At 38.9% G+C, this 13,497-nt stretch overlaps 1 protein-coding gene across 1 annotated transcript in view; it reads left to right on the forward strand.

Annotated features, from left to right (window-relative positions):
• The window catches only part of LOC122789098 (myosin-4-like), a 235,286-nt gene that overhangs the window by 131,455 nt on the left and 90,334 nt on the right, over nucleotides 1-13,497 (forward strand). The window contains exons 21-23 of the mRNA XM_044056298.1: nucleotides 3,811-3,947; nucleotides 5,523-5,778; nucleotides 12,730-12,972. Of these exons, the coding sequence (XP_043912233.1) occupies nucleotides 3,811-3,947; nucleotides 5,523-5,778; nucleotides 12,730-12,972 (636 nt within the window). The remainder of the gene's footprint in view (nucleotides 1-3,810; nucleotides 3,948-5,522; nucleotides 5,779-12,729; nucleotides 12,973-13,497) is intronic.

The raw sequence follows: 13,497 nt of genomic DNA on the forward strand, positions 1-13,497 counted from the left end.
TATAAGGTCACTCCAGCTGATGTAAATACCTAGTCAAGTACATACCAAATTGCACATTGTACTCATTTATTGGTCTATTGAGGACTGGGCAAAGCGGGATGCCATACCTTTACTTATAAGTTGTGTCACATAAAAAAACTTCCACACCACTGTGAGCACATAGTGGTAAAAGTTCAGGCTACTGCCTAGCTGTATACCTAGAGCTCTCACCTCTAAGTCTACTCTTAGAGGTGTGCTATTGATGTTGTAATTTGCAGGGGTATTTGACTTCCCAAAGGGTATGATAAGTAATTTTTTTCACATTTAATTTTAGGCCATGGTTCTGGCACCAATCATTTGTCTGATCTAGATCCTCTAGAAGGATATCTACATCATTGGGGAATTCAGTGATTATCCCCAGCTTGCAATCGTTGGCAAACTTTGTCATCCAGAGGCTTTCCACATTAGCTTTGACTTCAGAGAAATATATTCTGAACAGGAGTGGTCCCAGAATTGAGTCCTGTGGCACACCACTAGTAACTGGCCTCTTGCTGGATGTAGATTTACCCATTTTAACCACATGTATTCTGTACATGAGCCAAATGGCTATCCTTCTGGTGATGTAAGTATGTATGCCCAGTTTTGTGAGTTTGTTTATAATACTTGAGTAGGAAATTGTGTCAAATGCCTTGGCCAGGTCAAGATAGGTAGTTTGTATTCTTTTACCCTCATCTATGGCCTTAGCGACTTTCTCAGAGAACTCCACCAGATTCAGTAGGCGTGATCTGCCCTTGACAAAGCCGAATTAGGTTGAGTCTAGTGTTTAGAGGTTTCCTATGTAATTGTTTATCACGTCCATTATTATTTTTTCCATGGCTATATATATATACCTAACCACAACAATTTCAAATCCATGCTTCTCTCCCATCTCTCCTCCAAGTGGGAATGTCCTTCACATGCTCCCACCTAAAACTCCCACACTACTAACTCCACACCTAAATCATCATTTCTTTGCCTACTTTAACTTAATTCAGAGATCTTGCTCAGAACACCTTTTCATAAATCTTTTGCATGCATGCCTCTGGCCTACCTTACTCATATTCTCAAACTTTCATTGTTTGTTTTTCTTATCCATTGTACCCATAATATTGTTTTCCTCTGTAATATTGTTAATTTGTCTCTATTCGTATGTATTTGTATGTCTGTTTGGGGCTTTTCCTCTCAGGTCTCCACTAAAAAAGGGTAATTCTTACCCAGCTGGACCAACCCAGTTAACAAATGCAAATAAATAAATATATATATATATATATATATATATATATATATATATATATATATATATATATATATACATATATATAAGACTAGTCAAACTTATAGGTCTGTAATTTCTTGGGTCAGTAGATGATCCTCCTTTATGCAGAGGGATGACTGTTGCTGTCCTCCACTCTAGTGAGACAAGGCCAGTCCAGAGACTGTGGTATAATAGAGATCCTAATGGGTCTGATAAGTCCTGATCTGAGCTTTAAAGAGGCAACCTGGTATATCATCAGACCCCATTGAAGCTATATTTTTAGTTTTAGAACGTGCAGTGGCAGCCTGTTCTTTGGGATAATTGGCAGTAGAATGGTGGAGGGTATTTCTTGGGGGAGAACTGGGAGGGATGGATATGTTAAACTTGAGCTGAATTTCTTGTCCAGCAGATGTTCTATATCTTCCAACTGTGTATTGGTGATGCCATTTACAACTAATTCTGCACATTGTTGGGTGTTGCCCTTAAGATTATGGACATAACTGAAAAATGCCTTATGGCTTATCCTTAGCTTTGGTGGTTATTTTTACCTCAAAGTCTGCCTTCAGAGACTTGACTTATTCCCTGATTCACTTGTTTAGATTAATGAGGAACTTTTTACTCTGTTGTGCACATTCCGTTTTACTTCTCAACAGGATTTTCTTTCTTTTATCGTACAACTTATTAATACCAGGGTCCACCAGGGTGGCATATTTTTTGCATTTTTACCTGGGTTTATTTTGGTCTGGTACTGCTGTTTCTATGCAGTTGTTTATATGGTCATACAGGGGTTTTGTGTATGCTTCTGCATAAGTTTCTGTGTTTTCCGGATTTAGGAGAGCTTGGAAGCTAGCTATAACTTCCCTTAATAGTGGGTAATTTAACTTAGAGGCATTCTTAAAATGTTTAGGGTTAGGAGGGGGGCCTAGTTTTACCATTATTTCAATGGAGACCATTTTGTGAGCTGATCTTACCAGTGAGGACATCACACTAGGGTGCAGCACTTTCCTGTATTTGTGAGTACCAGATCAAGGCATTTTCCCCTACTGGGAGTGCAGACTAGCTGGTCCAGAGCAGGAATTTACAAAGTCAAGAAATTTTGGGCCTGCATGTTAGTGGTCATGTATGCTTCCCAGTTAATAGAGGAGTAGTTAAAATCACCATGAGTATGTTACTGGGCTGGATGGTGGGTGATTCTAGTAAATTCAGGTCTAATGTATGGGATTCCTGGTTCATGGTGGGGGAACCTGTAGCTAGAAAGAATATACTATTGTTTTTTTCCCATGGTTAGCAGACATGGAGTAGCTCATGCATGTCATATTGTTTGACCATCCTTGAGGTGTGCTTATTCTTTATGTAGATAGTTACGCCTCCACCTTTTGCTCTTTCATGTTCAGTGAGTGGTTGGAATGTATGAAAGGCATTATAGCCATGCACTGCCAAAGTGCTTTCTGTGGCTTTGAACCATGTTTCAGTAACTGCGGAAACATCAGCACTCTCAAGGGTGAGGGGAACTTCTAGGGAGTACAGTTTCTTGTTGTGGTTTCTAGCATTGAGTAGTAACATCTTTAGCTTGCCATGAGTAGCTTTTGTTATGTTGTGAAGTTTGCCTGTTTGGCAATGCTGGGAAAAAGGCACTATAGGGGTGTGTAATGTTTTGGCCAATATCCAAAAGTCTAGAGGAGACAAGTGAAGACCATCCCTGGAAAAGCAGCATGGCATGTCAGCCATGTCCTCCCAGGCTGTCAAGTTCTGGACCCCTTTGAAATGATACCAGTAGCTAAGTCAATTGCTAAAGTCGATCATTTTCTGCTGGTATAGTGATATTATCCCTGTAGATGGTAGAATGTTGCTCAATACTAGGCTCATACCTGCCTGTGGCACATATTCTGAGAGCCCAATCATGTCTTTCTTCATACAGTCTAAGGAGGTACATCTCAAGTCATTCATGCTCGCATAGACTATGACTGAGTCATACTGGTATGTGACCTGAGTGCTTGCATGATCTGGCAAGTCCTAGCCTCTGACAGGCAACTAACTGCTGCCTTCCACTTATCCAGCCTAGAAAGTGGGACATCAGTGTGTTTCACAAAGGAGTCTCCTATGACAAGAATATTGGATTGTGGAGTGTTTTGCCTTATGGGCTTAGTAGTTGAGGCACTATGAGATGCAACTTTATGTGTTATGATGAGAATTGTCTTGTTTGTGTACATGTGGAATTTTTGAACACTGCGCCTGAGAGACTTTGAGGTTTGGGTAAGTTACATGTGGGCACCTCTGCATATGTGGGTCCATATGTGTGGTCCTTTGTGAGTGCAGTGAGTGATGTGTGTGAGTCACTGACAACCCATTTTGATAATAAATTAAAGAATACATAGATTTAAAATAATATAATTTCAAATAATACCATATCATTAGTTGAGTAGACTTACATGTAACCAGGAAATGTTTTGAAATGTTAAACAAAAAATATAGCTTAGCATTTACCTTAACCATAGAAAATATTTTTACAGCATATCCTATGATTATTCTCTTGCTAGGTGTTCTTCAAAGCTGGTCTTCTTGGCCTTTTAGAAGAGATGCGGGATGAAAAACTAACCCAACTTATGACCCGTCTTCAAGCCCTTTGTAGGGGATACCTAATGAGAGTAGAATTCAAGAAAATGCTGGAGAGAAGGTACAAATGTGACTAAGTAAATGGCATTGCATCTAATGTTATTAACATTATCTTCAAGAAAAAATACAATTTGTTTAATGATTTTGTATTTGACTCAATCACATATTGAAGCTGTGGCAGTTAGTGGAGTAATATATCTTTGAATTATAGATTTTTTACTAACTCATAACAGCTTAACATGTTATAATTATTTTTACTAACTGTTACTATCATGCCTTATGATTCTGCAGTAAACATGGCAGTCAACACTTTTTTGCTTTCCCTGTTTCTAAGTGTTTATCACCAGTGCTCATTTGTTAAAGAGGTGGATGATGCATTCTGTTTATGTAACATAAAGTAATCACTGTAGCATAGGGGGATGGAACCCTGACTCAGCACTGGCACCCTGAGTTTTTGATAGCCTAGGTGCTAGAGGAGCCAGGCTGGTGAAGAAGGACTGGTTTGCAAATAGCTGTTCTCCTTCCATGGGAGGAGAGTGTGATTTTTTGCTTGAATCCATGAATCCATGGTAGTCCATGGTGAAGACTAGTTGGGGTTTTCATGCCTACAGGCAAGCTGTGACATATTATCTAGCAGGGGAATGAAACTTATGTCCTTTGTAGTGATGCACATGATGTTGTTACATACTCCACTCTTCTTAAGTTTCCGAACTCATGACATCACAAAAACAAATCATCTTCTGGGTAGTGCATGTGCCTTCCCTCCCACCCCTTATCCTTCAAGGGGAGTAGCAACCTCACTAGGATGCACTAAAACGAGGACCCACCTGTTGAATGTCATCTATAAATATTTTGTTGCTCCAAATAAGAAAGTACAAGTATGCCTATTGGGTGTCAGAAGTAAAAAAATGTAAACAAGAAAGAAAAAAGTAACAACTACAAGAATATCAGTCTCCAGTTTCCCATAGAATCCAACATGACACCTCAGTTTAACACTGTACCATCAGAGCAACAAAGACAGTAAAATGACAAAAAAAAATAATTTCTTCATTTGTTAGATTCAGAATAGTTTCTTATTTACCACATCTCTTATAAATATAAACATCTGTTTCATCTGTTTTAAATATTAAACATTTTTTTTGGTTCCTCACAGATGACCATTGGTTGCCCCAGGGACCTCTAGCTAGCCTCGCTAGACTAACTCTGACCCATGTTGAGGAGATTAAGGAACTCTGTGGCAGTGGAAACTGCTGTTAAGGAGTGTGACCTAGATTCCCACCTCTGCTGAATGTTCCCTTTCATGTCTGAGGAACAGACATGCAATGGGCATGATGATGTAACATTCTGGCTCTGTTGTAAGTCAACCACTGCCCTACCTCCCTGACTACAACACCCCATGCACAGTTCTTGCCACCTTCAGAAATCAGTCCTGCGGGTCACCTAAGTGTGAGCCCTCCCCCAGCATGAACATACCCATCTTTTCATACCAGTGACATTAGATGCCCAAGCTAGTAATTGAACCAGAGTCACTTGGGCAGTAGTCAGGGCTTCATCCCTCCATACCATGGAACTGACTTAGATATTATTTGATTTTGTGTGTGAGTTTACTATACATTTCATTTTTAATTCTTTATAGGGATGCTATATTTACTATTCAGTATAACTTCCGTTCATTCATGAATGTCAAACACTGGCCTTGGATGAAACTTTATTTCAAGATTAAGCCTTTGCTGAAGAGTGCAGAAGCTGAAAAAGAAATGCAAAACATGAAAGAGGAATTTACAAAGCTAAAGGAAGAACTTGCTAAATCTGAGGCAAAGCGAAAAGAACTTGAAGAAAAAATGGTTGTACTTCTACAGGAAAAAAATGATCTTGCTTTGCAAGTTCAATCGGTAAGCATTTTATACATATATGTCTATGCATATAAATAATTTAGACACTTAATAATGAGCCATGTGATGGTGACAGACAGTTCTGGTTATATTTTACACTAATAACCCTTTAGTGATAAGACTCCATAATTGCGAAAGCAGTTGACTCACAGAGCACGCATAAGTTATATCTATGAACCATTGCAGAAACCATAATAGAACATCTACTGTCCATATAAGCTTGTTATGACACTAATTTGGTTATTTATTCTTTGTTAGCTGGGTTAGTTCCACGAGGCCAGTGTCCTGTCTTCAAAGAGGACTCAAGGTAGTATTCATACTAACACTAAACATTTTACCAAGTACTACAAGGTTAGGGGTGGTAACAATATGAAAAACAATAGAAGAAAATAAAACCGTTCTTAGTAAACAAAATACTCTAACAATTAATGCATCATTTAATTGATACTGTGGAACTGTGAAAAAAGCAGAATACCATTAGCAACCAAAATTGTGATTTTAGTAACTACATCCCAGGTTGGTGAGTATAAAACATGAAAGAGATTACTTGACATGGGGATAAGGTGCAGGGAATAATTAATAGTTAGACTTACTTCTACTGTGCTTTGTTAGCAAATGGAACTGACCACTAATAAAGTTAGCATTTATGAAACGTTTGCACTGCAGCACCTAAAATACTGCAACATTTCCTTTTAGAGACACCAAGGAGTAATGCCACTTCTTTTGTCACAGAAACAATCTCTTTTAATATAAACTTCTGAATGTTTACATGAATAAAATTACCTCCTTGTGCTGTGAAAGCATAAAGCCTCACTCAGATTAAGAATATTTTCATATTTCCTAAAATGGTCTAATTTTACACAATTTCTCTCTATAAATCTCACTGCAAATAAAACTCATAACATTAAACATATATTTACTCTAACTAGAGTACATAACATTTTTGAGGGGAAGCAACCTCAGTGGAGCATGAATTAGTGAATTTTAGGTTAATAATTTATAGTACATCCATTTACTGACCCATGTTTCAGAAACACTAATTTGGGATATTTACATAGAGCAATACATTGGATACCTTATATGACAATATGACTATTTAATAAAGATCATGCATTTTTATATATTCCTCTGTTAGATGACATTGAACATCTGCATTATTTAAGATGGCTGCATGACATACAGAGATGGAGACCTGACTGTGCCTCCAAGCAACCAAGGATCAAACAACAACAATCTGGGAACTGAGGAAGTCATAAGGAGAGGGATGGGAGTGATCTCTGGTGATCACAGATCCCATTGGGAGGGGTTGACTCCAGTCCTGTAATTTGAGTAACATTTATTGATTGGATCACAGATGCATGTTGCTTGTATAGGTGGTGGAAGACATATTAGCTGAATGCTGGTGTACAGGTGTTCATCCCTGGTTTGGCACCTATATCTCTGATGCAAATGATTTATCTCCCAGGCCTGTGCTTACACTTATCAAGGGTATCAGAACTTGTCAGAGATTTGGGATACATGGCTAGGCTTAAAAAGGCCCTTGTGGTCGTTAGCCTAGTAAATACATATGAACCTATGAACCTGTACAGAAATGAGCACCTACAATGGGGCTAGTATGCCAGGCACTGCATCACAATTGGTGGTTAAGTGCTTGTGGGCATTAGGAACAAAAGGAACATTAAATGAATGACAGCCATGGGCTCTAGCTCACATCTTTCTAATACAGTATCCTTAGGTGCCAGAAAATGGAAACAATGAAAGGGTCAGTAAAGGATGAAGGCAGTAAAGTAACAGAAGAACTGTAATAGACAGAATTAGAATATCTACATTATTTTGCAGGAAAAATAGATTGTTCCACACTATACAGCATACCTCTCAACCTGCAGACATTGAAAAATAGGAACAAAGGCTCTTGAAAAGTAGAAAAAAATGTGGAATCTAATTAGCATAAAATATGAATGCCAAATAGCCATAACCCATCCCACTTCTAGTAGGAAAGTGGGATACTATAGCAATAACCCATGCCTGGGTGTGGGTAATGCTGGATTTACCCATGGTTGGTGTGGTTTGGTCATGAGGGCAAAGCCCGAGTGGCCAAACAAAGCCAACCGTAGGTAAACCCAGCATTACCCACACCCAGAAGCGGGTTATTGCTATTATACAATGACATTATTTAAGAAAAACATAATTAATTTTTTTAAATAATGGCATTGCATAATGCCTCCTTGCTGCCTTTCCGCAGCTGTCTGGTATTCTGCGGCAGTTCTGATGTACTGCGCATGCATATGCCTACACAGTACATCAGAGCTGTGGGCAAAAGCAACGGAGAAAGAAAGATCTCCGTTGCTTTTTACAAACTGATTCGCTATGTTAAATGGGTTTAACATAGCGAGACAGCTTTAAAAAAAGCAATGGAGAATCTCTGCTGCTTTTTTTAAAGCTGTCTCACTATGTTAAACCCATTTAACATAGCGAGACAGTTTTGAAAAAAGCAACGGAGAAAGCAAGATCTCCGTTGCTTTTTACAAACAGTCTCGCTATGTTAAAGGAGTTTAGCATAGCGAGACAGCTTTAAAAAAAAGCAACGGAGAATCTCCGTTGCTTTTTTTAAAACTGTCTCGCTATGTTAAACTCATTTAACATAGCGAGACAGTGTGAAGCAATGGAAATCCTGCTTTCTCTGTTGCTGTAAAAAAAGAGTTATAGTAAGAAAAAGTCTGGGTGGCTGGACCTTTTTCCATTACTATAACTCTGATTTACAACGTGCACGCTGACCAATCAGCGTGCACATTTTTGAATATTAATGGGGGGTCATTGTATAATACTCAGTAACACGTTTAAAAAATCAAAGGGTGACAAAATGATAGAAAATATAAGCACATTATCAAAAAGATGGTATAAAATCTATAGACTTTAATGAGCTGTAATGCAAAATTCTACTACACAAGGTCATTTATTTTTGCTTCAAGAAAAGGGAGAGATGTATAATGTGTGTCATCTTTCTTTAAACTACTGTTGCTACTAGTAAGCTGGTCACATAGTGTGGCTCTTTGTAAACTAGACATATTCAAAACTCCCATGTTATGAGGGGGACTGAGGAAATTGAGTGAAAGGATAAATCACGCTTGAAAATAGGGACATACCTTCAGAAACAGGGACATCCTGCTCAAGGGTAAATCAGGCCAAAAAATAAGAATGTTCTACCAAAATAGGGACAGTCAGCAGGTGTGTACATACAATAACACCACAAGTTATCACTCTAGCAATATCCCTAAACTTAGTAGCACAACACTGCATTATGCACTCTCATACACAGACACCACACATTATAATAATATCTGCCCACACTTATTCAAGAACTACATAACGGACCAATTCAGAACTAAACACATATGCACTCATTCCTACTCCAAAAAAACACAATACTTTCTCACACTCCTCACCAAACTCCAACATCTGTATAACCATTTTAACTCCAGGATCACCATAAGTGGGGATATCCACCCCAACCCAGGCCCAAACCATCCTGTCCAACACAGACTGCTCCAACACAAATGTCAGAACATAACACCCCCACTTTCTTCATCCCTGGGCAAATCAACAACAGCAGCAAAACCAACCATCTTTTAATGCTAAATATTAATATTAGAAGTATCAAAAATAAAATACCTGAACTCCAGGCCACAATAGCACACTACTCCCCAGACATAGTTGCTTTAACAGAAACCTGGCTAAATAAAAACATAGCTAACTCAGAAGTTCTCCCTACCGGCTACAATATCATTAGACAAGACAGACCACTTCGTAAAGGGGGTGGAACTGCCTTACTCTACAAGTCCAACTTAACTGTCCAACAATTACCAAACTCCTACCCCTCCCCCAATAATTGGGACATACTTATCTCACAACTTCAACTTCACCCTAAAAAGGTCATCACCGCAATTGTGATCTATATTCCAACTGGTAATACACCTGCTAGCCTTGAAGACTTCTTATCCTGGTGTTCTTCCACATACTCACAAGAAACCCTTATTCTGGGGGACTTCAACCTAGATTGGTTCACCTGTATATCAGAACCACCAAGTAATCTAATAAATCTCCATGGCTACCAGCAGCTAGTCCAAATTCCAACTAGGTGTGATAAAAATCTAAAAGGGAATCCATCCTTGACTGGGTCCTAACTAGCAACCCCACATTGTACCCTCACACAGGCAGTCTCACAGACACCTTAAGTGACCACAACATAATATACTTTATACGTCATAGAACAAGCATATGCAAAACCACTAACTATATATCCACTAGAAACACAAAAAAATTCTCTCCTGAGGTCCTCAACACTTTACTGTGTAACTGTGACTGGACCCCCCTAAAAACCCTCCCACTTGACCAGGCTGTAGCATATTTCAACAAAACATTTCTACAACACCTAGACACTGTCGCTCCATTGTGCAAAATCAAGGTTAGAACCTCTACAAACCCTGGCTCAGTAAAGAAACCAAACAAATCCTCAAGTCCAGAGACTCTGCCTGACATTACTATCAAAAAACCAAAGAAACATAAAGTCTAACTAAGTACCAAGAACTGCGCAACCGTGCAAAAAAATGCATTAGGCTGGACAAAAAATCCTACTACACAACATTACAAAGTAAATACCAACACAACCCGCAAAAATTTTGGAAAAATGTAAACCAGCTACTAAAATCCACCCAAAAGGCTACCCCCAAACCAACCACCCCTGACACTAAAGTTCCCATCGAAACACAATTCAACTCCCACTTTGTGAACTCAATTCTATCCTTAGTATCACAGGACAGTTCCTTCCTCACTATCCCCCCCCAACACAAATAACACTAATACAAGCTTTACCCTCAAAACAGCTTCCACCACTTCAATCAAAAGCATGCTCTCCAAACTAAAAACCTCATCAACAGCAGCCGACCTACTCCCCAACTATTTCTTGAAACTTACAGCAGATGCTATTGCTATCCCAGTCTCCACTCTCATAAACAGATCAATTGTTAAAAACTATGTTCCCAAACTCTGGAAAATATCCTATGTTACACCCATACATAAAGGCGGGACCTCCACTGAACTTAATAACTACAGACCCATTGCTTTACTCTCCCCCCTGGCCAAAATCCTAGAAAAATGCATCCATACCCAGATGCTAAACTATCTCCTAGACTGCAACATCCTGTCACCTACTCAGCATGGTTTCAGACCAGCCCATAGTACCACTACAGCTCTCCTCTGCTTCACAGACACAGTAAACCGTCTCAAAAATGAAGGCCTGCAAGTGTCAACTCTTTTTGGATATGTCCAAAGCATTTGACACAGTCTCACACCAAATCCTGCTAAACAAACTAAACCAATATCATCTATCTAATTCTACTCTTACCTGGTTCCAAAGCTACTTAACTGACAGGTACCAAGCTGTGAAATGGGAAAATTCTCTCTCTCCTCAGCTGCCCATAACTATAGGAGTCCCACAGGGTTCTATCTTAGGACCACTACTATTCACAGTCTTCACAAATGACCTCCACACCTCCACACAGCATGCATCTATAATTCAGTATGCAGATGACACTACCTTAATCTGTGCTGCACAAAACATTCCCACCCTCCTGCAAATAACTCAACTAGCATTCTCTGACGTTGAAAACTACCTTACCAAAGCCCAACTTATCCTCAATCCAAAGAAAACTCAGCTTATGATTATAACCATTTCTAACAAAAACACTAACAGTCAATTCACTATCTACTCCACAAATGCTACTCCAATTGCTCTAGTGGCACAGGCTAAGCTATTGGGAATAACCATAGACTCCCACCTAAAATTTGATAGTCATCTGAACTTAACTATTAAAAAAGTACATGCCAAACTGGGGTCACTCTACCGTAGCAAACCATTTCTTACCAACAACACAAGATCAGCCATTGCTCGCTCCCAACTTCTATCCACCCTACTCTATGCATCTCCCATTCTGACTAATCTCAACAAAACTGAACTAAGCAAAATGGAAGCTTGCTATAACAGAATTGCCCGCTTTGCTGCAAATTGCTCATATAGAAGTCATCACTGTACTGCTTTGAGACAGCTCCACTGGCTTGAACTGCCCAACCTCCTAACCTACAATCAGCTCTGCCTCTGTCATTCTATCTATTACCTCCCCAATCAGTGTCCTGCCCTCAAAAACCTAGTACAACATCACTCAGCCAAAAGGCCTCTTAGATCATCAAGCAAACTACTACTAGAAGTCACCAACAGCTACAATAGCTTTGGAGATGCACTATATAGTAGTTCGGTGGCTAAAAAATGGAACTCTGTCCCTACTAGCATTCAAAACACATCATCCAAAGCCTCCTTTAAAGACCTCATCAGGCAACCTCTCAAGCAAAGTTGGCAGTGCCATGATTGCTCCCCAGGCTAGTGAAAGCGGATAACATATACATACTAAATCTAGAGCAATTGATAATAGTTTTTCAATCTTACTCACAAACACTGGCTAATCTACAATGTATGTACTGTACCTGTGTACTATGTATGTATTCTACCTACATTCCAAAGTTCAGCTGTACACCACAAATCTATTACTTACCTTTATTTTTAAAATTAATATTTTTTTGATTGTTCTCTCCACTGTAACTGCTTGTGCCGCATACCACTGTAAAAACATGTCTCTTGTAATTTGTGTGTATACTGATTATGTCTAAATAACTAAATTTGTCTGTCATTTTGTTTTGTGGAGCTTTTCTCCCCAGGCCTCTGCTGAAAAAGGGCCTTTTCGGCTCAGTCAGACAGCCCCGATTAACAAATGTAAAATAAAAAAATAAATAAATAATGTATTACATTTTACTATACTAAGTATTGCATTTTACTATACTAAGATATACATTTTGTTCTTTGACACATGTTTCTGAGTTACCTTGAATACATTCCCTACACAGGAAGCAGACAATCTTGCTGATGCTGAGGAGAGATGTGAGGGACTCATCAAAACCAAAATACAGCTAGAAGCCAAAGTTAAAGAGGCAATGGAGAGGCTTGAAGATGAGGAAGAATCAAATGCAGAACTAACAGCGAAGAAAAGGAAGCTGGAAGATGAGTGCTCCGAGCTAAAGAAAGATATTGACGATCTAGAACTTACTCTGGCAAAAGTGGAGAAAGAGAAGCATGCCACTGAAAACAAGGTAGGACAGCAAAGGACTTACTAACATTAACATCTGTGAAGAGCTAATGGCAAGCTGGAAATTGGGAACCATAGCATGATATAATGAGATGAAACAAGAGAATATGATGGCTTATACTAGCACATTTTTATTAAATGTAGGCACAATGAAATATCAAGTTTCTTATTAATGAGATTATGCAAGATTTAGTATAACACTAATGGATATGAATTATTTTAAGTAAAGAAGTACTTTGCATTCATATTCTGTTTGGTAAATACCTTACTAAAGGGTTGCTTTTTAACACACTTTTCTTTACTGTTGCATTTCACTTTATAGTGCACATGCATATGGTTTGAGTATCTCTCATTATCGGGATGGTAATTGATACAATGAGCCCAGTTCTGTTAGGACTGACCAGCCAAACAGAGCTTTCATATACTGCATTTTATAAATTTCACAGAGGTTTAGTTGGCTAGGGATGTGCATTACAGGGAACCCTTTCCTGAATGGGGTTGTGAAGGCAAAGGCTCCGTACAAAACACC

This window comes from Protopterus annectens, chromosome 14.part0 (genome assembly GCF_019279795.1).
Source record: "Protopterus annectens isolate FY-2018-M chromosome 14.part0, PAN1.0, whole genome shotgun sequence".
Lineage (NCBI taxonomy): Eukaryota > Metazoa > Chordata > Ceratodontiformes > Protopteridae > Protopterus > Protopterus annectens.